This window comes from Schistocerca serialis, chromosome 7, assembly GCF_023864345.2.
Source record: "Schistocerca serialis cubense isolate TAMUIC-IGC-003099 chromosome 7, iqSchSeri2.2, whole genome shotgun sequence".
NCBI lineage: Eukaryota > Metazoa > Arthropoda > Insecta > Orthoptera > Acrididae > Schistocerca > Schistocerca serialis.
In genome coordinates this window covers 421,276,578-421,303,772 of record NC_064644.1, presented here as the reverse complement: position 1 = coordinate 421,303,772, position 27,195 = coordinate 421,276,578, and the positions used below count along the sequence as shown (strand labels likewise).

The 27,195-nt window shown below is 41.2% G+C and overlaps 1 protein-coding gene across 1 annotated transcript in view; it reads right to left on the bottom strand.

Annotated features, from left to right (window-relative positions):
- LOC126412141 (uncharacterized) overlaps positions 1 to 27,195 on the bottom strand; it is a 98,417-nt gene that overhangs the window by 51,763 nt on the left and 19,459 nt on the right. Inside the window, exons 2-3 of the mRNA XM_050081593.1 lie at positions 7,235 to 7,598; positions 4,044 to 4,194 (exon numbers count right to left, since the gene is read on the bottom strand). Coding sequence (XP_049937550.1) covers positions 4,044 to 4,194; positions 7,235 to 7,598 — 515 coding nt within the window. The remainder of the gene's footprint in view (positions 1 to 4,043; positions 4,195 to 7,234; positions 7,599 to 27,195) is intronic.

Below are 27,195 nucleotides of genomic sequence, written 5' to 3'. Positions count from 1 at the left end.
CAGGTGTTCCTGACACTCTCCCTCCCACAGTCAAAGGCAATGAACTACCTGCTTGTTTGTACTTCAGATCTTCTGACTGTTGACACTGGTTACGCCACTGTTAAGTACTCAACAGGCGTGCTCCAGTTAGCATTGTCCCAGTTGGTCTCAACAAAATTTTATTCATCACTTAATTACTAAAATGCTGTGCAACAACAGCAAAACAGGCTTAGAACAAAGACGGCTCATGTCACTTTTGCACTATCCAACAAGCACTTATAACCTGTTCATGCAATACAAAAAACTGAATTATTTTGTAAAACTATGATGCGAACATTTTAGGCTAGGCTTTTTTGTGACTGTTATTGCTATAAAACAAAACAACGAGCTTATTGTTACCAGTCACTGTTTGTTTATACCCTCAATGCATTTCGAAGTTTACATGTGATGTATTACGACAGAGAAAGGAACATGTGACCACTGAAGACACTGCCACAAGTTTCCCCAAAATTGTAACACAACACACACATATGTCAGACAAACATGTGTAAATCCATCTAACAATGGAGGTTTAAACCTTCAAAACATGTTGTGGATATAAATAAACAGTGACTCGTAACAGTAAGTTTGTTGTTTCATTCGAAACTATGATGCCTTGTACAGCTGACTCCTGTGTTCTACCTCTTTTGATGTCAGTTAACTGTCTTCCCACGTTAAGTTGATAATATTTGTTTCCCTGATGATTTAAGATTGAAACAAGCCTACGATAGCAAAAAAAATTAATGTTACTGATATGGCAGTTTTTTTCTGTGTTATTCATTATTGTAATGAATTACACAGGTACAGTTGGTCCAAGTGTTTAATGTGGAATGAACTATTAACTGATCACAGGCACAGGCCAACAAGAAGATACTACCACAAAATTCTTATTTAAATTACAATCTTGTGACTAACAATATGGGTTTTTGTGGCAATTAACAAAGCTGCTCCATGTCTGCAACAATACCTAGATACAACAATGATGACATCACCAACAATAATGAATGTTGTTGTTGTTGTGGTCTTCAGTCCTGAGACTGGTTTGATGCAGCTCTCCATGCTACTCTATCCTGTGCAAGTTTCTTCATCTCCCAGTACCTACTGCAGCCTACATCCTTCTGAATCTGCTTAGTGTATTCATCTCTTGGTCTCCCTCTACGATTTTTACCCTCCACGCTGCCCTCCAATACTAAATTGGTGATCCCTTGATGCCTCAGAACATGCCCTACCAATCGATCCCTTCTTCTAGTCAATTTGTGCCGCAAACTCCTCTTCTCCCCAGTTCTATTCAGTACCTCCTCATTAGTTATGTGATCTACCCATCTAATCTTCAGCATTCTTCTGTAGCACCACATTTCAAAAGCTTCTATTCTCTTCTTGTCTAAACTATTTATCGTCCATGCTTCACTTCCATACATGGCTACACTCCATACAAATACTTTCAGAAACGACTTCCTGACACTTAAATCTATACTCGATGTTAACAAATTTCTCTTCTTCAGAAACACTTTCCTTGCCATTGCCGGTCTACATTTTATATCCTCTCTACTTCGACCATCATCAGTTATTTTGCTCCCCAAATAGCAAAACTCCTTTACTACATTAAGTGTCTCATTTCCTAATCTAATTCCCTCAGCATCACCCGACTTAATTCGACTACATTCCATTATCTTCGTTTTGCTTTTGTTGATGGTCATCTTATACCCTCCTTTCAGGATACTGTCCATTCCGTTCAACTGCTCTTCCAAGTCCTTTGCTGTCTCTGACAGAATTACAATGTCATCGGCAAACCTCAAAGTTTTTATTTCTTCTCCATGGATTTTAATACCTACTCCGAACTTTTCTTTTGTTTACTTTACTGCTTGCTCAATATACAGATTGAATAGCATCGGGGAGAGGCTACAACCCTGTCTCACTCCCTTTCCAACCACTGCTTCCCTTTCATGTCCCTCGACTCTTATAACTGCCATCTGGTTTCTGTACAAATTGTAAATAGCCTTTCGCTCCCTGTATTTTACCCCTGCCACCTACAGAATTTGAAAGAGAGTATTCCATTCAACATTATCAAAAGCTTTCTCTAAGTCTACAAATGCTAGAAATGTAGGTTTGCCTTTCCTTAATCTAGCTTCTAAGATAAGTCATAGGGTCTGATTTGCCTCACGTGTTCCAACATTTCTATGGAATACAAACTGATCTTCCCTGAGGCCAGCTTCTACCAGTTTTTCCATTCGTCTGTAAAGAATTCGTGTTAGTATTTTGCAGCTGTGACTTATTAAACTGTCAACACCTGCTTTCTTTGGAATTACTACATTCTTCTTGAAGTCTGAGGGAATTTCGCCTGTCTCATACATCTTACTCACCAGATGGTAGAGTTTTGTTAGGCCTGGCTCCCCCAAGGCTGTCAGTAGTTCTAATGGAATGTTGTCTACTCCCGGGGCCTTGTTTCGACTTAGGTCTTTCAGTGCTCTGTTAATCTCTTCACGCAGTATCATATCTCCCATTTCATCTTCATCTACCTCCTCTTCCATTTCCATAATACTGTCCTCAAGAACATTGCCCCTGTATAGACCCTCTATATACTCCTTCCACCTTTCTGCTTTCCATTCTTTGCTTAGAACTGGGTGTCCATCTGAGCTCTTGATATTCATGCAAGGGGTTCTCTTTTCTCCAAAGGTCTCTTTAATTTTCCTGTAGGCAGTATCTATCTTACCCCTCTTAAGATAAGCCTCTACATCCTTACATTTGTCCTCTAGCTATCCCTGCTTAGCCATTTTGCACTTCCTGTCGATCTCATTTTTCAGACGTTTGTATTCCTTTTTGCCTGCTTCACTTACTGCATTTTGTGTATTTTCTCCTTTCATCAAGTAAATTCACTATCTCTTCTGTTACCCAAGGATTTCTACTAGCCCTCGTCTTTTTACCTACTTGATCCTCTGCTGCCTTCACTATTTCATTCCTCAAAGCTACCCATTCTTCTTCTACTGTATTTCTTTTCCCCATTCCTGTCAATTGTTCCCTTATGCTCTCCCTGAAACTCTGCACAACCTCTGGTTCTTTCAGTTTATTCAGGTCCCATCTCCTTAAATTCCCATCTTTTTGCAGTTTCTTCAGTTTTAATCCACAGTTCATAACCAATAGATTGTGGTCAGAGTCCACATCTGCCCCTGGAAATGTCTTACAATTTAAAATCTGGTTCCTAAATCTCTGTCTTACCATTATATAATCTATCTGAAACCTTTTAGAATCTCCAGGGTTCTTCCATGTATACAACCTTCTTTCATGATTCTTAAACCAAGTGTTAGCTATGATTAAGTTATGCTCTGTGCAAAATTCTACCAGGCGGATTCCTCTTTTATTTCTTAGCCCCAATCCATATTCACCTACTACGTTTCCTTCTCTTCCTTTTCCTACTGTCGAATTCCAGTCACCCTTGACTATTAAATTTTCGTCTCCCTTCACTACCTGAATAATTTCTTTTATCTTATCATACATTTCATCAATTTCTTCATCATCTGCAGAGCTAGTTGGCATATAAACTTGTACTACTGTAGCAGGCATGGGCTTCGTGTCTATCTTGGCCACAACAATGCGTTCACTATGCTGTTTGTAGGAGCTTACCCGCACTCTTGTTTTCCTATTCATTATTAAAGCTCCTCCTGCATTACCCCTATTTGATTTTGTATTTATGATCCTGTATTCGCCTGACCAAAAGTCTTGTTCCTCCTGCATTCAATAATGAATATAAGTAGTATTTTTAGTGGTCATGTTAATGAGATATGCAAAAAATAATTTTTTTAGAGCTCAGTTTATTGTAATGTCTGGAGAACATGTTAACTGCAACTAATTCATAATAGGCGTGAATGATTGCACTCGTATACTACTTATTGTAAAAACAGATTTGTGTCACAAAGCACTGTGGTCACTGCATTTCTTTGAATCATCACTGTAAATGCAGAAGCAAAATGGAAAAGAAAACCTTTTAGTAATATGTGAGCTGATGAACTTAACTAGGTGATCTTCCTTACCTCACCATACAGGTCTGCATTAGGTGACATGTCAGTGACCAGCTTGTAAATCCAGTCTCCAAGTTAATAATTTTGATACTACGGTCCTTAGAGGTAGAAATTAACAGGTTGTGTCTCACATCCCATTTTGTATTCTGGATGAACAAGTTACCTGTAGAACTTTCAGTATTTAAGAATACAAAGATTAATACAACATGCATAAATACTAAAATCGAACAAAAGTTAGAGACAATGAGGCAGATACCAACTATAGAATGTTCTAGAAGTTAGCAATCTCTAAATTTTGAACTTACGGAAGAGGTGAAAAATCCAACAAGATTCAGTGTCTAGTTTCCAGAACCATTCAAGCAATCTCTTACCCCAGAAGAAAGAAATGATAGAAAACTGGAAAAGAAACAATGTAAAGGTGTTGGAGAGGAGATAAAACCCAAAAAATCCACTAATGTGTACAGACGAAGCAAAGGAAAAACCCAAAAACCACAAGTGACAGAGAGAGAGAGAGAGAGAGATAGAGAGAGAGAGAGAGAGAGAGAGAGAGAGACTGCAGTAAAGGATGTCATCATATCAGCCATGATTCAAATTCCAGAATGTTATTATTGAGCTTCAGGTAACCCACAGGTCATAGATGAAAACTAACATAAAAAAGAATTAATGTGTGTTGAGGGGAATGAAAGATGCAAGAAGACAAAAGAATAGTGAAAAGCTTACAAAGAATGCAGGTGACATGAGAAGAAAAAGCATTGCTAAAAGATACCAATAAGCCAAAAGGAAGATGCAAGCATGCCATAAGACTGAATGAGGATGGAAAACAAAAGAAAGAAAACTATGTGACATTCAAATAAGAAGAAGGGGGAAAACATAATTAGAGATCTAGTTAATGCACAAGATGAGGAGCACGCCGTGGAGCTGTTTATCATCCATGAAATGGAGATCCATATGACTTAGTGATGAAACAAAATCATAGGTCCTCATTATTATTTCCAAGGAATGTTCAGGTGCAAGATATTGCAAGGACAAACACTTGTCTTCATTCATTTTAACCGAGACTTGATGCCAGTCAAATCAGTATGGAACACTAGTCAAACCATGCACAGTTGTTAACTGATAACAAACACGTACACACACTCAGTCTTGGCTACATAAATTTTGTCACTGGAGGGAAAGTTATACCATCAGGACCTTGGTTACGACTTCGTTTAGATGGGGGCAATTCAGCTTGATAAAAACCATGCAGTGTGTTTAAGAATGTCATAGTACTTGACTGACAATGCTTAAATACTTAACAGGTGTCAATCTTAGGGTCTTTGGATGGATATTGGGGATGGCTGATTTTAAAGTATTCATTCAGCAAGTTCTTTCTTTGGCACATCAGATCATTAATTATTGATTGTTAGCTACGGTAAGAGAGGTAGCATACTGGTTTATCACACTGGACTCTCTCATTCATGAGGAATGGTGTTCAAATCCTCACACAGAAACCCCCCCTCCCCCCTCCTCCCAGCAGAAAAAAAGCTCTTAAAAGTGATGTTAGATTATAGCCCTTGAAGAAGGTGAAGACATTTTCCTGTTCCAGTCATGGCTAATATGAACTTGTGTCATGTCTCTATGATCTCATTTACAATGGCTCATTCCTTTCACTTACCAATAGTGTAGTATGGAAAATGAATACTTTTCTTGCAGAGATTTGTGACAAGTTATAATTTCATGCCAGACCAAGACTTGACTATAGTCTGGCAGGGAATTTTAACTTGTCATGAGTATTCATCACAATGGATACCGTTCTAAATATTAAACAAACAAAGGACTGTGAAACTGTAATAGATTTGTAATAAATACTGCTGCATGTACTTATGTAAAAACATGTTAGCTTCGAGCACTACAAGTTTTCATCACATCACCTCAAGGCATTGATTATCATATCATACTATGACTTGTCCAACATTGTAATGAACCTTTTTCATACATCACCATGTGCATGCCTTATTTTTCTCATGTTTCACTACATAATAATATGGCATGGTAAGAGCAAAACTCACAATTTTGTCTCCACGTAAACTCAAAATGGTAATTTCTGTGATATGACTATACATAAGATCCATAATCCATAACACTCCTGATAATAGGATCTATATCAGATGAAATACATCTGCCCACTACAAAGTTCAAAGGTGTACTGGAGGAGTGGTGGGGTGAGTGGAGGAATGTAATACAATTTATTGGAGCAAAGCATGTGTATCATTATAAATGCAATATTATCTTTATAAAAAGATGTGGAAAGAAACTTGGCTAATTCTTCTTTAGAAATTTACCCATAAATACTAATATTTTTATTCCAACAATATGAAAAGATTTGGTTGCTACTCACCACATGAGGAAGTGTTGAGTCACAGAGAGGCGAAATGAAAAAAGACTGTTAAACATTTAAGCTTTTGGGCAAATAAGTCCTCTTTCCAAAACAGAAATCACATGGACATTCACACGAAAACAACTCTCTCTCTCTCTCTCTCTCTCTCTCTCTCTCTCTCTCTCTCTCACACACACACACACACACACACACACACACACACACAAACACACACGGGCGCGACCACTGTCTCCGGGCACAGGGAACCCATTCTGTCCAAAAGCTTAAATGTTTAGCAGTCTTCTTCATTGTGCCTGTACATGAGTCAATGCTTCCTCTATGTGGCAAGTAGCAATCTATCCTCTTCATACAGTTGTTATTCCATCCTGCACTGTCCACTGATTAATATTTCATTCCACCTAGATCTAGCATTGTTCTTTGCATGTAGCATGGCGCTCATCCTCAAATTGTAATACTATTGTGACATGGGATACGAGGATTACAGTATTTGAACTGTTTGATTATTAGGGAGACAAACTCCTGAGAAATTAAGTTTTTATCTTCTGTTGTATGCTATTTCTGAAGTGATGATTATCTCTGCTTATGCTAGGCACTTTAAAGCACTGGGCTGAAAAATATTACAAAAGCAACCTAAAAATCAAAAGTCCCAAAACAAATTAATTGTCTTAAGGCTATTTCCACATTTACCTCACATGTGAGGGCCTATGAGAGTAGCTGGTGACAAAGAAATGTTGAAACCATAAGCATAAACTATTCTGTGAACATACACAAACACATACAACCATAACGTAATGAGTGTTTACAAAATTATAATCAGTGAACCAACCTTTTGGATTATATATCATAAGTCCCAAATCTGTAACAGCACGTGCATGATGGAATACTCCTCCCAAAAAGCCACTGAATCGACTCCAAAATTTGATGCTGCCATCCTTATGCCCAGTTACAATACAAGAACCTGAGGCCTTCACACTCGTGACCCACTCAAGTCTCTCCTCGGATGTGAAAACAGATCTTACAGTGCAAGGTGTCTTTCTCTTCCTCATCCACCTGCGCCATGCTTTATAAACACAATGCCAGTTAGTCTCTGTACCACAGTGGGACCATCCTGGGTATAAATTACTTGTGATTTCTTCAAGAACCTCATTTGGTATTTCTTTTTCACAGCATTTCTGCCAAATACTGGTCCTCTGTACAAAAATAATTAATCAGCAGGATAAACTAAAAATAAAAAGTAATTTGAGGAAATGCAACAACTCACCTACAGATGAATTATGAGTGGTGCATAAACAGATGTAAAAGATGAGAAAATCACATTAGTTTAAGATATTTTTATATTATTTTTGTGACTCCTCCCTAACATCCCGCTCCCTCAACCCACCTGCCCATTTACACATACACACACACACACACACACACACACACACACACACACACACACACACACACAAAAAAAAAAAATTGCATTTAAAAATTGTTAGATGCAGTCCAGTAAGATTTCTGCTTGGACAGAGTAATAGTGTAAAAAGTGTGTTGAAGTTAGGAGCCTATGGAACCAGGAAAATCGAAGATCCTTGTGAGACTGGATTTTAACTAGGGCAAAAGTGTGTTTTCTGACCAGGCAGAGGTATAATGACAAGTGTATACACTGGAATTGGTTGGAGAAAAAATGTCACCAGGCAGGGATTAAAAATGAAAGTAGCCATAAAGAAAGTAACTTTCCAAAAGAAAAGAGCATTGTGTTAATAAGCGGAGAAGGGCTTCAGATGGATAATGAAGTGGATAGAGTAGTGTAAAATGTGTACACTGTAAAAGAGGAGGAAATGTTTGTATTCGAAAATACACTACCTCGAAGCTGCGTATGCAATAGTAATTAAATATGTGCAACTGAAAAGTTGGAGACTGCAGTGACAACTATGGCTGTGTTACACATTGTGCACCCACAGGAGTAAAGAATGCTATGGTTGTGTTGTTTAATTCTTCAGCATGATTATGTGATCTTTGAAATGTGTCACCAGTCATTTATCTGCAGGTAGTGGTTTCATTCCCTCAGGATTTATCTGCTGTTTTAATTGCAGAAATCCTGACATAGAAGAAACACTATGAATATCTCTTACACAACAGAAAAGTGAGGCGTATGAATATAATAATAATAATATTAATAACAACAATAGTAACATATATGTGCCTGAAACAGAAACTGGTTTATAATACTTTTATAAGAAAGTATAACAAGCTACATAGATGATAATTGGCGGATTAAGTGGCAATCAATCACTATTTACTTAAAAATTTCCCTTATAAAATTTGTGTACAATTGTTTCAATGAAAGGATTTTGTGTAATTTCAAACACAGGAACAAAATCCTTTGACACAAACATACTGTTTACAAAGCAGTGGCAGGGGAACACACACACACACACACACACACACACACACACACACACACACACACAAAAAAGGATTTAACTCTTACAAGCTTTCAGAGCCAGTGGCTTTTGGCAGAAGAGTTGAAGGGAAAGGTAGAGGGATGAAAGAAAAGGACTGGAGAGGTTTAGGGAAAGAGCTAAAGTTCAGAAAAGCCACCCAGAACCCCGGGTCAAGGGGGACTAACATTTGCGATGAAAAGGAAAGACTGATTGTTAAGAACTGCACTGGATGAGATTTGAAAACCTGAGAGCTTACAGGTGGAAGACAGGGTAATATGCAAAACAGAGATTAGTACTAAAACATCGTGCATTGTATGTAACAGAGGGGGGACGGTGAAAAATAAACAAGTCACAAAATGAAAGATGCAGAAAACTAAAACAGAGAGAAGAAAGAAGTAGTTACTGTGAATAAATGATGAGACACAAGGAATTAATGTAAATTAAGGCCAGGTGGGTGGCGAGAACAAAGGACATGTTGTAGTGCTAGTTCCTGCCTGTGGAATTCTGAGAAACTGGTTTCTGTGGAAAGAATCCAGATGGTGCGAGTAGTGAAACAGGCACTGAGGTCACGATTGTCATGTTGTACAGGATGCTCTGCAACAGGATATTGTGTGTTGCCTGTATAGATCCTCTACCTATGCCCATTCACCCTGACTGATAACTGGGTGGTAATCATGCTGATGTAAAAGGCCAAACAGTGTTTACATAACAGCTGGTATATGGCATGTGTTGTGTCACAGGTGGCTCTCCATTTGATAGTATATGTTTTACCAGTTGCAGGGCTGGAATAGGTGTTGGAAGGAAGGTGCATAGGGAAAGTCTTGCACTGGGGATGGTCATAGGGGTAGGAGCCAAAGGGTAGGGAGATGAGAGCAGAAGGAGCATAGTGTCTGAAAAGGATAATGCAGAGATCTGGGTGTGGTGGGCAAAATCTCAGACAGAATGGATCTCAGTTCAGGGCATGATTTTAAGAAGTCATGGCCTTGTCTAAGTAGCTGATTGATCCATTCAAGACCAGGATAATACTGGGTGACTAGTGGTGTGCTCTGAAGTTGTTTTTTGGAGGGACTGCTCTGAAGTTGTTTTTTGGAGGGATCAGCAGTACCAGGATTGGATGTGATGGCCTGGAAATTTGATTTTGAACTAGGCTGTTGGGATAATTACATCCAGTGAAGGCTGAAGTGAGAGTTGTGGTGTACTGCTGTATAGTGTCTGCATCCGAACAAATATGTTTGCCTTGAATGCAAATGCTGTATGAGAGGGGACATTTGACATGGAAAGGATGGCAACTGTAGTATGTTTGATGTAGACAGAAGTGTGCAGCTGGCCTTCAGTGAGGATGTGGTCAACATCAAGGACAGTGGCATGGGATTTGGAATAGGATCATGTGAACTTCAACTGGGAAAAGTTATTTAGAGATTCCAGGAATTTTAGAAGGTCAGCCTCACCATTAGTCCATATGGCGAAAATTTTATGAATGTATCTAACCAAAACCAAGGGCTGAATGTTTATGGTTCCCAGGAAAGCCCCTCCAAGCAACCCATGAAAAGGTTGGCACAGGAAGGAGCCATCCTGGTTCCCCTGGCCGTACCCCTGATCTGTTTATATTTCTGCCTCTCAAAGGTGAAGTAATTGTTGGCAAGTACAAAGTTGATTAAGGTGAGCAAGAAGGATGTCATAGGCTTGGAATCAGATGGGCATTGACTGAGGAAATGTTCAGCAGCAGACAGACCATGTATGTGGGGGATGTTGGTATAGAGGGAGATGGCGGCAAGCATGGCTTTCAGACGATATAGGAAATGGTTGGTATCTTTAATATAGGAGGTAAGTCTTTATACTATGGGTTGCAGGTTTTGATCAACTAAGGTTCGGTGGGTTCTTTGAAGCCAGCAACCACAGGACAGCCTGGATGATTGAGTTTGTGGATCTTAGGAAGAAAGTAAAAGGTGGGGGTGCATAATTTGGGTGGGGTAAGAAGTTCTGTGGATTGAGGCGTAAGTATTTGTGAGGGGCCTGAGGTTTTTAGGATGGACTGCAGGTCAGTTTGAATCACAGGGATGGGATCTTAATGACAGATGCTGCATGTAGAGGTGTCAGTCAGCTGGTGTAGACCTTCACTAACTGTTGGTCAAGTACCGCAGTGGTAGATCCTTTGTCTGCTGGGACAATAATTGTGGAGTTCTCAGCTTTTAGGGAATGCAAAGCCTGAGGAAGGATGTGAAGCAATGCTGGATGTGAGGAATTCTTGGAAGGCCTGTAAAAGTTGATTCTGAGGTAGTGGGTGTGGGTCAATTGGGATCATGGTCGAAACTGTTCAAGGCAGGGTTCAATGTCAGACTTGCTATTGGAATGGTTTTGGGGTTGGGTTGCAAAGTGACATTTCCAGTGGACATTACGTGCAAAGGAAAGTATGCCCTTTACCAAAGCAGCATGGTTAAATGCAGATTTATTTACTCAATTCTTATTTATACAAGTCTCTTGTAGACACAAATCTTGAAAAAAATAAATAAATAGATACTATCTGGAATAACTGTAGATACAAAATACAGTGCACAATGTGAACTCAGTGCACCATGACGATGCTGACTGCTGCAAGTTAGTCATCACATAATGAAAATGACAACAAAAACTAGTGGTAAATAAAAGATAAACTGTAAATGAAAAGAAAGAAAACAATCACATATACAATATGCACTGAGGCAACAAGTCATGGGGTACCTCCTTTTTACTGGCTTACTGCAGCAACTCAATGTGGCATGGACTCAGCAAGTTGTTGGAAGCCCCTGCAGAAATACTGAACCAAGCTGCCTCTACAGCCATCCATAATTGCGAAAGTGTTTCTGGTGCAGGATTTTGAGAATGAAATGATCTCTTGATTATGATCCATAAACATTTGATGCGATTGATGTTGGGCGATCTGGGTGGCCATATCATTCTCTTGAATTGATAAGAATGTTCTTAAAACCAATCACGAACAATTGTGGCCCTGTGTCATGGCACATTGTCATCCTTAAAAATTTCATTGTTCTTTGGGAACATGAAGTCCACGAATGGCTGCAAATGGTCTCCAAGTAGCTGAATGTAACTTTTTCCCATCAATGATAGTTCAGTTGGACCAGACGACCAGTTGATTCCGTGTAAACATAGCCCACTCCATTATGGAGACACCACTAGCTTGCTCAATGCCTTGTTGACAACCTGATTCCATGGTTTTGTGCGCTCTTCATCACACTCGAACCCTACCATCAGATCTTACTGGCCGAAACCAGGACTCATTTGACCAGATCACAGTTTTCCAGTCATCTAGTGTTTAAGTGGTATGGCCATGAGCCCAGGTGTGCACTGCAGGCAATGTCATGCTGTTAGCAAAGGCACTCGCATCTGTTGTCTGCAGCATTAGCCCCTTATCGCCAAATTGTGCCGCATTGACCACACGGATATGTATGTCGTACGTCCCACATTGATTCCATACAGTGCTGCTCGCCTTTCAGCACGGTATGCGGACAATGCTGCTCTCAGTTGTTAAGTGAAGGCGGTCACCCACTGGGTTGTCTGTGGTGAGAGTTAACACCAGAAATTTGGTGTCCTTGACACACTCTTGACACTGTCGATCTCGAGATACTGAATTCTCTAATGATTTCCAAAATGGAATGCCCCATGCATCTAGCTCCAACTACCATTCTGCATTCAAGGTCTGTTAAATCCCATCATGCAGCCATGATCGTGACAGAAACCTTTTCACGTGAATCACCTGAGTACAAATGGCAGCTCTGCCAATGCCCTCCCATTTTATACTTTGTGTACACTCTACTACTGTCATCCGTATATGTGCATATCACTATCCCATGACTTTTGTCAACTCAATGTACAATTTATTGACAATAATATGAAAAGGATAGATTGCTACTCACAAAAAAAAAAAGAAAAAAAGAGAGAGAGAAATAAAAATAAATATGTGCTAAACAAGTAAAATTCTGGCCAAGAGGCCCTATTCTGAAGTACACGCATGACTGTGCATGATGGAAGGTGAAAGGATAGCAGGGTAGGGGTGGGGGACAAAAAGAGTGCTGGTTGTGGAAGCATACAGAGACGTGGTGGGAAGAGGGTATGGTAACTAGGTGCAGCACACATGATCACATGACTGGTTTCACAGGTTGCCCTCCCTTTGATGCCTGTGACTGGACTTGAGTAGTTTGTGGTGGGAGGATGTATCGGACAGGTCTTGCACCTAGGTCTACTACAGGGATATGAGCCATGAGGCACGGATCCCTACTCCACCCAGTCTCCTAACCACTTAATGGACCTAGATGCAAGACCTGTCCCACGCATCCCTACTCCTAAGTCCTTACCTTATGGCTTATATCCCTGTAACAGAGTTAGATGCAAGATCTGTCACACACATCCCTACTCTACCCCTGCGCCTAAGCCCTTATCTCATGGCTCATATCCCTGTAACAGACCTAGGTGCATGACCTGTCCCACACACCCCTACTCCACCCCTGTTCCTAACCCCTTACCTTATGGCTCATTTCCCAGCAACAGACCTAGATGCAAGACCTGTCCCACGCATCCCTACTCCTAAGTCCTTACCTTATGGCTTATATCCCTGTAACAGAGTTAGATGCAAGATCTGTCACACACATCCCTACTCTACCCCTGCGCCTAAGCCCTTATCTCATGGCTCATATCCTTGTAACAGACCTAGGTGCGTGACCTGTCCCACACACCCCTACTCCACCCCTGTTCCTAACCCCTTACCTTATGGCTCATTTCCCAGCAACAGACCTAGATGCAAGACCTGTCCCACGCATCCCTACTCCTAAGTCCTTACCTTATGGCTTATATCCCTGTAACAGAGTTAGATGCAAGATCTGTCACACACATCCCTACTCTACCCCTGCGCCTAAGCCCTTATCTCATGGCTCATATCCCTGTAACAGACCTAGGTGCATGACCTGTCCCACACACCCCTACTCCACCCCTGTTCCTAACCCCTTACCTTATGGCTCATTTCCCAGCAACAGACCCAGATGCAAGACCTGTCCCACGCATCCCTACTTCACCCTTGCTCCTAACCCATTACCTCATGGACCATATCCCTGTAACAGACCTAAATGCAAGACCTGACCCAGGTGTCCCTCTACCTTGCTCCTAAGCCCTTACTTTAATGGCTCATACCCCTGTAATAGACCTAGATGAAGACCTGTCCCACACGTGTCTTCTCCACTCCTGCTCCTAACCCCTTACCTCACAGCTCATATCCTTGTTAATAGACCTAGATGCAACACCTGTCCCACACATCCTCCCATCACCACCTACTCCAGTCCGGTCACAAGTATCACTATTCCCATCAAAGGCAGGGCTACCTGTGAAATTAGTTGTGTGATCTACATGCCAAGCTGCAACCACTGTCCTGCATTCATCCCTGTCTATACACATGAATAGCCACTGACACACTGTGACCAAGAAACAGCTGGACTACCCAGTTGCTGAGCATGCTGCCCAACAAAACTTTCTTCACTTCAATGACTGCAAAATTTGGATCCTTCTTATCAACACCAGATTTTCTGAGTTGTGCTAGTGGGAACTCTCCCTGCAATATATCCTACGTTCCCATAACTACCCTGGTCTCAACCTTTGTTAGCCACTGACCTTCACCCACCTATCCCCCTTCCTGCTCCCACTTCAGCACAACACAGCCTTCTATTTCACCAACACACACAGCATCTTTTTACTTCTCTCTCCCCCCCCCCCCCCCCCTTTCCCCCTCGTCACCCACAAAATCCACCTACCAACTGTGACTGTCCCTTCCCATCCATGTCCCAGCCTCCTCCTTACGCCCACCACCTAGACTGCTTCTCTCATCATGGTGCAGTTGCTCGCAGTCTGGCCTCAGCAGCCACAGTGGTCATATATACAGGCTCGTCCATCTGAAGTTTTGGATGAGATTATCTCGAAAACTATACATCGGGTAAAAATAGTGGGTAAGACAAGTTTGTAAGCTCAAAGGGAGACATCAAATGATACTACACATGACCTCCAGCCCCCGCTCCCTTGGGTGGGGCGAGAGGCAACTTTTAAATCTTAAATGGAAACACCCATTTTTTTATTGCAGATTCGGATTCTCCATAAACAAGTAATCAACTTTTGTCTGAAACATTTTTTTAAACCATTGACAGATGGTGCTGAAATAGAGAAAAATTAAAATTGGCGAAGAACTCTGATTTATTTAGAATTATCTGAGACAGACGCATCAAATCGATAAAAAATGTGCACAAATTCTTTTGTTACGCCAAATTAAGCTATTTTTGTACAAAATTTACTGTATCCTTCTTTTAGTGTAACTCAGGAACAACGAAATGGATGCTGTAGAATGATGTTCCCATGGGGTGCTTCATTAGTGTGAGTTCCCTTGCCTCTTACATGTTGGGGTGCTTCATTAGTGTGAGTCCCCTTGCCTCTCACATGTTGGGCTGCTTAATTAATGAAATTAGACATGAAGAAATTGTTCAAAATTATCCCCATTTCCTTCAATGCATAAAGTCAATGGTCCGCAAAAGCTGTCCACAGTTTTGAGCAGCACATCCCGTGGTATGGCTGCACATGCTCTTTGAATGCATTGCTCCATATCGTTTTGGGTTGTGGGCTGTCTGTCATAAATAATATTTTTTAAATAATCCCACAAGAAAGTATCAGGAGATGTTAGGTTTGGTGAACGTGGATGCCACTGAATTGGTCCACTGCGTCCTATCCACTGACCAGGTTACCGTAAATTAAAAACGTTCCGCACATTTTTAGCATGATGGGGAGCAGCTCTGTCCTGTTGGAACCACATTCGTTGCCTAGTTTCTAAATCAACATCTTTCATTAGCTCCAACAAATCATCGCGGAGAAGTTGTAAATAAGATTCCCTAGTAACATTTCAGTCAAAAAAATATGGTCCTATTAAGTAACTGTTTAAAATTCCACACCAGACCATTAACGACCATTTGTGTTGATTGTCAACCGGTCGGTGCCAGTGTGGATTTACAGGGGACCAATAATGACAATCATGACGATTTAATTTGGCATTGATTTTGAATGTGGCTTCATCGGTGAACATAACGTATCTAAAAAAATCATTGTCACCTCTTATCATTTCCAAGGCCCATTGGCAGAAATGCACGCATATTTGCATATCTTTCAGTGTTAATGCCTGTGTCAGTGTGTTATGATACGCATGATGCTGATGTGCCTTCAAAATCCTGAAAACAGTTGATTTCGGTATTCCAGTTTGTCTCTGAATCACACGACTACCCATTTTGGGATCCAGTTGAACACAGACAAGAACGGTAAGGGTACAAGCATCATTTTCATTGTATTCACGATGACGAGGTGGACAGTGCGTGTATCCATTTCGAGCTCGTTGAGTGCAATTAATAATGTTTTCACTTAGATGTCATCTGTTTGGGAAATGATCTGCATACAATTGCGCAGCTGCAGTGTAATTGCTATGGCATTAAAATTAACATCATATCAACAATCTCTGTAGGAGGATATGATGATATCCCATACTCCGAAGAGCGCAGGGGACGATGCGGGAGACCCACACCGCCGTACTAGGCAAAGTCCTAGTGGAGGTGGTTTGCCATTGCCTTCCTCCGACTGTAATGGAGATGAATGATGATAATGAAAATGACACAACAACACCCAGTCATCTCAAGACAGGAAAAATCCCTGACCCCGCCGGGAATCGAACTCAGGACCCAGTGCGCGGGACGCGAGAATGCTACCGCAAGACCACGAGCTGCGGACTGTAGGAGGATAGTGAACCATGTTTCGCTAAAGAATAATTTACTTTCATCAGTTGATGTTTATGGTTCACAATCTGAAAGTGAAGTGACGTCTGATCGCATTGCACCGACCTTTATACTGAGCCACAGTTCACAGTTTGGCCATGGTAGCGCCACAGATTACTTTTTTATGGAGAATTTGAATCTGCATCCATAAAAGTTGCCCCCCGCCCCACCCAAAGGGGCGGGGCTCGAGGTCACATGTAGTACCATTTGATGTCCTCATTTGAGCTCACGAACTTGTCTTATCCACTATTTTTACCTGATGTACAGTTTTCGAGATAATCTCATCCGAAACTTCAGATGGACCACCCTGTATGTGAGTGTGTGTGTTACTTACTTCAGAAGAAAGCCTTTTGGCTGAAAGCTTACTTGTTTAGCAATATTTCTGCTGTGCCTTTCTCTGACTAAATAGCTCCAGTATACAGTGAGTAGCAATGTACTCTTTTCATAATTTTGTCATTATTCCATCCTGGATTTCACATTATTTGATACAATTTATTGAGTAGGGTAGTAGAACAGGATGTAGGTACAAAGCAATCAATGCATCTGTGAATAACAAGGTGGACAGAACCATTTATTGTATGTTTCATGTTTCTACCTTCTTCATTTATTTCAAAACTTCAGACTTTCAGAAATCTTCAAGTAAAAGTCTTGGCATTTCTTTTGCAATTTTCTATTTCTGTTACCGTTTTCTTGTGTACCTGTCAGGCAGTGGCCTTTTGTACTTCCTGACATTGGGCCATGACATTGTGGTAATCATTGTGGATCTTGGAGAATGTTGAAACAATATTATGGTCAATTTCATTTATACCAGTGTCAAAACAATCAAGAAATATGTTTTAATGCATAGCATTGCAAGAAATCTACAGTGCGTAGAAATGTAAGAAGCTCCAACTGCAACCAAGGCTAAACTGATAATATACCACCAACCGAAGATTTCATTTACTGGCCATGTTCCTCCACAGTATATGTTTTATCAACAGTCTACAAGTGACTGTGATTATATTACAAACATGTCATTCAAAGATATACTGTACTAAACAGAGTGGAGTTGGCTGGCACACGGTGTCAAGCTTGGGCATTAAAGCACCTGTCAGTTCCTCATGACAGTGAAAACATTAATTACAAAGTGTTTCACAAATATTGCGAACAAGACAGATAGCAAATTCCTCAAAAATTAGAAATACAGCTTCCATTGATTTTTGTAGCTGTATTGAATATTTCCATCTTGAAGTTAATACCATCACTAAACAGAGAAACTTAGTATCCTACAACATCAATATCAATGAGTCACAATTGTGTATCTCATCTTAGATTACTGCCCAAGTGTGTAGCACCCATACAAAATAGGACTACCAATGGATACTGACTGTACACAAAGAAAGGCAGCATGAATGGTCACTGGTCTGTTTGGCTCATGGGAGAGTATCATGGACATGCTGAAACATCCCGAACTGGAAGGCGCTTGAAGACAAATGTAAATGGTCCTGCTAAAAGCCTACTTTAACAAGTACAAGAATCAATATTAAGTGAAAAATTTAGAAATGTACTTTGGCACCCTATGCACAACTGCTGAAAGGATCACAAAGACAAGCATGGACTAATTACAGCACCCACAAAGGCATTTAACGCTTCATATGTGAATGGAATGGGAAGAAACCCTAAAATGTGGCACAATGCTAAGCACTCTCTGGCATGCACTTCACAGTGGTCTGCAGGGTATGCATGTTGAAGTATAGATTTTTGATTCCGTATCATAAGGTGAGGGAGTTTCTGAGGCTGTGGTAAGTGCAGTAGGTCTGTGAAGCAGAGTTTATAGGGATGTGGGGGAGGTTTGAAGACTTTTGTAGATATAGTGGATAATGATAGTCCAAGGTGGGAGTAGGAGGTGAACAGGTTGTGGAGTTTTTTGATGTTGTGCATGCTGTTCCTGGAGGACAAGAGTTTGTGAGAGATGTGATACAATAATTTGGGATTGTACAGCATGAGAATTTTACAGATGGAGAGGAGGTGTTGCAAAGAGGTTTAGGCCCGATTTACATGGTTTTGTCGGACTAGGTTGGTGAGGGCAAATGCCTGGCGGAATATGGAGGTCATTGTTGATGGATGGGTGCAGCCCGAGATGGGTAATTTGAAGGAACGGCCATTTGGGGGATCCCATGACACAGACAACAATGCAGGAACAGTATGTAGGACTGGGTTCTGGCTAAAGATAAGGAAACTTTTCTATATTGGTGCAGATGGAAGAAGCAAGGATCTAAGGCAGTGAATTAAAATGTGTAAAAATACATAAATAACATAGAAATATGTGCATAAAATATGCAAAACTATGTGGAAACAAATCACAAAAGGACGAAATGGGTGAATAATGGGGACAACAGATTAAACCTGAGGGAGTAGACGATAGTGGAATGTGAAACGGACCGAAATAAATGTGAAAACACAATGAGATCACTTATAAATTTGTAACGTATAGTAAACCAGAGACTAGTGCTGATATTGGTAAAGTGAAGTCATGGGTTGATCTTGAGAATCAGTGTAAATGTAAAACCAAACGTCTTGCTTATAAATTTGTAACGTATAGTAAACCAGAGACTAGTGCTGATATTGGTAAAGTGAAGTCATGGGTTGATCTTGAGAATCAGTGTAAATGTAAAACCAAAATGTTTCAAGGGACTAACCCATATTATATTGGTATTCAAGTTGCAGGTGATGAACCGGAAAAAAATGATATTGTCCAGAGTGAAGTGAAATATGTTACTTTTAATGTACGGAAACGTGTATATATGACCTTTTGTAAGCGTAAAGGAACGGTCACATTCTGAATAAAGTTTATTTTATTACAGTCTATGTCTGCGTTGGCGTTTTTCTATGCAAATTGGGAACACATAAGGAACTATCCTGATGACCTCCGCCTTGCATTCCTCGTACCTACGACGCAGCAGCGCACCGACGAGTTGGCCATTACGTTCTACGGAAATAAAATTAATTATTCTGCAGCAATAATTGTACTTGAAGAACTTTGGTACTATAAACCGAATTTGGAAGAACTTTTGGAAGAATTTAGGCTTGCATATAGAGAATATGTGTTTATGCCAAATGGTATAAGGTGTGCTAACAGATATTTTGACTTTCGCCAGGGAAGATATAGGCCTCTATGGTATCTTTATTAGAACCACTATAAGTAAAACCTCAGAGTCCTGCTCAGACGCACAGCCGTAGGCCATCCTAGAAAATGGCCTCACGTCCAGTGAGGTCTCCTTGTCAGGATAAACCAAAATATAGGCTTGTTCACAAGTTAGAACTTTTGGAACAATATATATATATATGGCAGGTCGATAGACACACAAACATACACACAAAATTCAAGCTTTCGCAACAAACTGTTGCCTCATCAGGAAAGAGGGAAGGAGAGGGAAAGACGAAAGGAAGTGGGTTTTAAGGGAGAGGCTAAGGAGTCATTCCAACCCCCGGGAGCAGAAAGACTTACCTTAGGGGGAAAAAAGGACGGGTATACAGTCGCACACACACACATATCCATCCACACATATACAGACACAAGCAGACATATTTAAAGACCTAGTTGAGGCAGAAGTGCAGGGGCAAAGATGTTGTTGAATGACAGGTGAGGTATGAGTGGCGGCAACTTGAAATTAGCGGAGATTCAGGCCTGGTGGATAACGGGAAGAGAGGATATATTGAAGAGCAAGTTCCCATCTCCGGAGTTTGGATAGATTGGTGTTAGTGGGAAGTATCCAGATAACCCGGACGGTGTAACACTGTGCCAAGATGTGCTGGCCGTGCACCAAGGTATGTTTAGCCACAGGGTGATCCTCATTACCAACAAACACTGTCTGCCTGTTCCATTCATGCGAATGGACAGTTTGTTGCTGGTCATTCCCACATAGAATGCGTCACAGTGTAGGCAGGTCAGTTGGTAGATCACGTGGGTGCTTTCACATGTGGCTCTGCCTTTGATTGTGTACACCTTCCGGGTTACAGGACTGGAGTAGGTGGTGGTGGTGGGAGGGTGCATGGGACAGGTTTTACACCGGGGGCAGTTACAAGGGTAGGAGGTAGAGGGTAGGAAAGGTGGTTTGGGGATTTCATAGGGATGAACTAAGAGGTTACGAAGGTTAGGTGGACGGTGGAAAGACACTCTTGGTGGAGTGGGGAGGATTTCATGAAGAATGGATCTCATTTCAGGGCAGGATTTGAGGAAGTCGTATCCCTGCTGGAGAGCCACATTCAGAATATGATCCAGTCCCGGAAAGTATCCAGTCACAAGTGGGGCACTTTTGTGGTTCTTCTGTGGGAGGTTCTGGGTTTGAGAGGATGAGGAAGTGGCTCTGGTTATTTGCTTCTGTACCAGGTTGGGAGGGTAGTTGCGGGATGCGAAAGCTGTTGTCAGGTTGTTGGTGTAATGCTTCAGGGATTCCGGACTGGAGCAGATTCGTTTGCCACAAAGACCTAGGCTGTAGGGAAGGGACTGTTTGATGTGGAATGGGTGGCAGCTGTCGTAATGGAGGTACTGTTGCTTGTTGGTGGGTTTGATGTGGACGGACGTGTGAAGCTGGCCATTGGACAGGTGGAGGTCAACATCAAGGAAAGTGGCATGGGATTTGGAGTAGGGCCAGGTGAATCTGATGGAACCAAAGGAGTTGAGGTTGGAGAGGAAATTCTGGAGTTCTTCTTCACTGTGAGTCCTGATCATGAAGATGTCATCAATAAATCTGTACCAAACTTTGGGTTGGCAGGCCTGGGTAACCAAGAAGGCTTCCTCTAAGCGACCCATGAATAGGTTGGCATACGAAGGGGCCATCCTGGTACCCATGGCTGTTCCCTTTAATTGTTGGTATGTCTGGCCTTCAAAAGTGAAGAAGTTGTGGGTCAGGATGAAGCTGGCTAAGGTAATGAGGAAAGAGGTTTTAGGTAGGGTGACAGGTGATCGGCGTGAAAGGAAGTGCTCCATCGCAGCGAGGCCCTGGACGTGCGGGATATTTGTGTATAAGGAAGTGGCATCAATGGTTACAAGGATGGTTTCTGGGGGTAACGGATTGGGTAAGGATTCCAGGCGTTCGAGAAAGTGGTTGGTGTCTTTGATGAAGGATGGGAGACTGCACGTAATGGGTTGAAGGTGTTGATCTATGTAGGCAGAGATACGTTCTGTGGGGGCTTGGTAACCAGCTACAATGGGGCGGCCGGGATGATTGGGTTTGTGAATTTTAGGAAGAAGGTAGGGGTGCGGGGTGTCGGTGGGGTCAGGAGGTTGATGGAGTCAGGTGAAAGGTTTTGTAGGGGGCCTAAGGTTCTGAGGATTCCTTGAAGCTCCGCCTGGACATCAGGAATGGGATTACCTTGGCAAACTTTGTATGTGGTGTTGTCTGAAAGCTGACGCAGTCCCTCAGCCACATACTCCCGACGATCAAGTACCACGGTCGTGGAACCCTTGTCCGCCAGAAGAATGACGATGGACCGGTCAGCCTTCAGATCACGGATAGCCTGGGCTTCAGCAGTGGTGATGTTGGGAGTAGGATTAAGGTTTTTTAAGAAGGATTGGGAGGCAAGACTGGGAGTCAGAAATTCCTGGAAGGTTTGGAGAGGGTGATTTTGAGGAAGAGGAGGTGGGTCCCGCTGTGACAGAGGACGGAACTGTTCCAGGCAGGGTTCAATTTGGATAGTGTCTTGGGGAGTTGGACCATTAGGGGTAGGATTAGGATCATTTTTCTTCGTGGCAAAGTGATACTTCCAGCAGAGAGTATGAGTGTAGGACAGTAAATCTTTGACGAGGGCGGTTTGGTTGAATCTGGGAGTGGGGCTGAAGGTGAAGCCTTTGGATAGGACAGAGGTTTTGGATTGGGAGAGAGGTTTGGAGGAAAGGTTAACTACTGAATTAGGGTGTTGTGGTGCCAGATTGTGTTGATTGGAATTTTGAGGTTTTGGAGGGAGTGGAGCTGGAAGTGGGAGACTGAGTAGATGGGAGAGACTGGGTTTGTGTGCAATGAGAGGTGGTTGAGGCTTGTTGGAAAGGTTGTGAAGGGTGAGTGAGTTGCCTTTCCGGAGGTGGGAAACCAGGAGATTGGATAGTTTTTTGAGGTGAAGGGTGGCATGCTGTTCTAATTTGTTTGTGTGTCTGTCGACCTGCCAGAACTTTCATTTGGTAAGTCACATCATCTTTGTTTACAGATATATTTTTCCTACGTGGAATGTCTCCCTCTATTTTTATATATATATATATATATATATTAATAGAGGGAAACATTCCACATGGGAAAAATATACCTAAAAACAAAGATGAGTGACTTACCAAACGAAAACGCTGGCACGTAGATAGACACACAAACAAACACAAACATACACACAAAATTCAAGCTTTCCCAACAAACTGTTGCCTCATCAGGAAAGAGGGAAGGAGAGGGAAAGATGAAAGGATGTGGGTATTAAGGGAGAGGGTAAGGAGTCATTCCAATCCATATATATATATATATATATATATATATATATATATATATATATATATATATATATATATATATATATATATATATATATATATATATATATATATATATATATATAAAAAAACAAAGATGATGTGACTTACCAAATGAAAATGCTGGCAGGTCGACAGACACACAAACAAACACAAACATACACACAAAATTCAAGCTTTCGCAACAAACTGTTGTCTCATCAGGAAAGAGGGAAGGGGAGGGAAAGACGAAAGGATGTGGGTATTAAGGGAGAGGGTAAGGAGTCATTCCAATCCATATATATATATATATATATATATAAATTCAAGCTTTCGCAACAAACTGTTGCCTCATCAGGAAAGAGGGAAGGAGAGGGAAAGACGAAAAGATGTGGGTTTTAAGGGAGAGGGTAAGGAGTCATTCCAATCCCGGGAGCAGAAAGACTTACCTTAGGGGGGAAAAAAGGACGGGTATACACTCGCGCACACACACATATCCATCCACACATATACAGACACAAGCAGACATATTTAAAGACCTAGTTGAGGCAGAAGTGCAGGGGCAAAGATGTTGTTGAATGACAGGTGAGGTATGAGTGGCGGCAACTTGAAATTAGCGGAGATTGAGGCCTGGTGGATAACAGGAAGAGAGGATATATTGAAAAGCAAGTTCCCATCTCCGGAGTTCGGATAGGTTGGTGTTAGTGGGAAGTATCCAGATAACCCGGACGGTGTAACACTGTGCCAAGATGTGCTGGCCGTGCACCAAGGCATGTTTAGCCACAGGCTGATCCTCATTACCAACAAACACTGTCTGCCTGTTCCATTCATGTGAATGGACAGTTTGTTGCTGGTCATTCCCACATAGAATCCACATGGATGGATATGTGTGTGTGCGAGTGTATACCCGTCCTTTTTTCCCCCTAAGGTAAGTCTTTCCGCTCCCGGGATTGGAATGACTCCTTACCCTCTCCCTTAAAACCCACATCCTTTCGTCTTTCCCTCTCCTTCCCTCTTTCCTGATGAGGCAACAGTTTGTTGCGAAAGCTTGAATTTTGTGTGTATGTTTGTGTTTGTTTGTGTGTCTGTCAACCTGCCAGCACTTTCATTTGGTAAGTCACATCATCTTTGTTTTTAGATATATATTTCCTACGTGGAATGTTTCCCTCTTATATATATAAGGGCTATAATGTGGGGTGCAGGTCAGTGGGCGGATATGTGTAGACTGGGGACAGCAGATCTGCTATTTAGATGTAAATACTTTCAGAAGTCAAATGATTGCATAAACATGAAATACACAATAGTAGCATGACATTTAGATGGCACAATATATTCTTTAATGGATATGCTTTCCTGTCTGACTTAATTATGACTATAAAATGTTTATGAAATCATGTGAGTACAGGCACTCATCATCTTCAGACATTCATGCAGGACTTTTTTTTTTTAGACTAAGGTTTTTTCATTACCTTGTAACAGGGCACATACTACATCAGCTTTTAACACTCTCTGCTTTAGGTCAGCAGGGAACATAAAAACTTCTGTGTAAAGAATAGAAAATTCTATTGGTAACCCTGTTAAGTGATCTGTGTCCACTTGCAATGTGCTCTTGGTTCAACCCAATATTTGTCAGGGTTATATGAAGGTTCATATTAAGCATTTGTGGTGCAACCCAATTTTTGTGAGGGCTACATGAAGATTCAAATTTAATCAGGTTTTTATTTATGAATATCAGAGTAACTATTAATTTCTCCAGTCAAATAAATCTAATTACTGTATATACACACTCTCAGTATCAACTTTGGCTTCACTTCTTGCAACTAGTCCTTCAATGTGAATCACACACAGACTCCCACGCAGTAGTAAAAAGCTGAAGAGAATGTATATACACACAGAGAATGTACAATTTACTACAAATTACGTTCTGCAGCATTAATAGTGACCCTACATCGGTTATTTGGAGTCTTCCTCCATGCAGCATCAACTCAGAAATCTGCAAGTAAGAACTAATTCTACTTTACATTGCTGGTCTCTACCACTTAACTGGCCACAACTTACATGAATTGTAACAATGTTATTGTCAACCTTCTTTTTACTTAGTCACCAATCTGCCTGAATCCTGTCTTTCATCATTGATTTATTTTTCATTTCTTGTATCTCTGTTACAATTTGTCACATTTCCTTTCTCTGAAAGTTCTTTTTTGGTTATCTGCATATTATTTCCTTTTGTCCTGACAGCCTATATTTGTATATCTGTCTCAATTAGTTTTCATTTGTCTTCCCTTTATTTTTGACTTGTACGTTCTCCTCTCTGTTAATTCTAAATTCAAAGGTTTTCAAAAAAAAAAAAAAAAAAAAAAACCTTTCATTTGTTGTAAACATGTTACTGCTGATTTTCCTTTTGTTATGTTTTGCTAACTCTAAATTGACTAGTAAACCTGGGTGACATTCCTAATCAATTTCTGAATAGGGTCTCAAATATTCTCCAAATTTGTCGATGATACACTGGCAAGCATAGCCACCATCTGCCAAGGAGAGAGATGCTGTCCACAGCGGCATCACTCCCTGCAGACAGATAGCCACAAGACATCACATGACTATGCTGTGTAACTGCAATGGCTCACTTTAACACCATTGCTTGAGTTTACGGGTCAGGTCCGTATACTGCCGGACTCAGTCGGTCATTTGCTTTATTTAGTCATTACTGCCGTGCTTACACATTACTTAGGACTCTGACTCAGACTGTATTTTCGTTTTTTTATACTGCTTGTCTATATTGCCAGGGAAATGTGTTCAGTGTTACAACGGCACATATTTACTACAATGCCTCCATTATAACTATGGATTCAGCTGACATCTCCTTAAGTACTGTGGCCAGTATTACAACACATCAGAAACAGTATGATGTTCAGGTCACAACAACAGATTTGGTTACCTTCATACTCAGAATGGTCATTTGTGGTATAACTACCCTATTGGATTTTTATGCTGTTTTTGTGAGTGACTATCATTTGAATAAATGGCATGATGCATCCCTGTAAAGCAAGAGCACCCATACGATAGTTTGAAGGGGGACAGGGGAGAGGACTAGACCTTGGGGTATCCAGTATTTTTAATATTTTTGAAGACAAGTGGCAGCTTGTAAGCAGACATAAAGAAGTTCCAGTCCGACCCTGCATAACACCAACTTTTAAATAATTTTCTTTAAAGAGCTCCTCCTGAAAAACACTATATTTTTTCCCTGAGAGCTGGGGGAGGGGGAGAAGAGGCATGACCCCCCCCCCCCAATTCCTGCGTATGGGCACCCTTGTTATAAAAGGGATTTATGGAGTAAGGTACGGAATTATACGTCCAGCCTTACCGTAGTCTATACAGCAAAAGAGATATGCTTAGGAACAGTACCAGCGGCAGCAAATAAAAGTGTTGCAGTTACCAATTAACTGAAGAATAGTTTCATCAGCAACAAATCAAAAAACTGCTACAACAATTAAATATTTAAGAACAATGGCATAAGCAGATCTTACCGTCACAGGCAGTAGTGATGTTTCAACCTGCTCTGCCAGTATTTACTCCGTTCAATGAAGTTTCGGAGGAATAGGAGGTCTATCTTCAGCAGTTGCAGCAACATTTTCAAGACTTTCACATAATCTCACCTGATTAACAATATGCTCTTTTTCTATCTTGATCTTCTCCAGCAACATATTTTTTTCCTATCACGATCTTCTCCGAATTGTGAAAACTGAAGCCACTTAATGGACTCATTTCTTATAGTTTCTCCCAAATTTGAGAGCTGGTGACTGCACATTTTGCACAAAAAAAGTTGCGATTGCTAGAATATAATTCATACACAGCAAAAAGTGCCAATGGTGGCTTATCCGACATCCCAATTTTGTTTGTACTAACCCAACAAGGCAGTAATCACGTGCAGACCCACCTGATAGCTAAATGTGTTAAAGCACCACTTCTGGGATATGAGGAGGTGAGTTTGCCTCAGATCGAATCCATCTCACGGATTAAGAACACCATGACTGGTGAGCCAGCTATCCTGGAT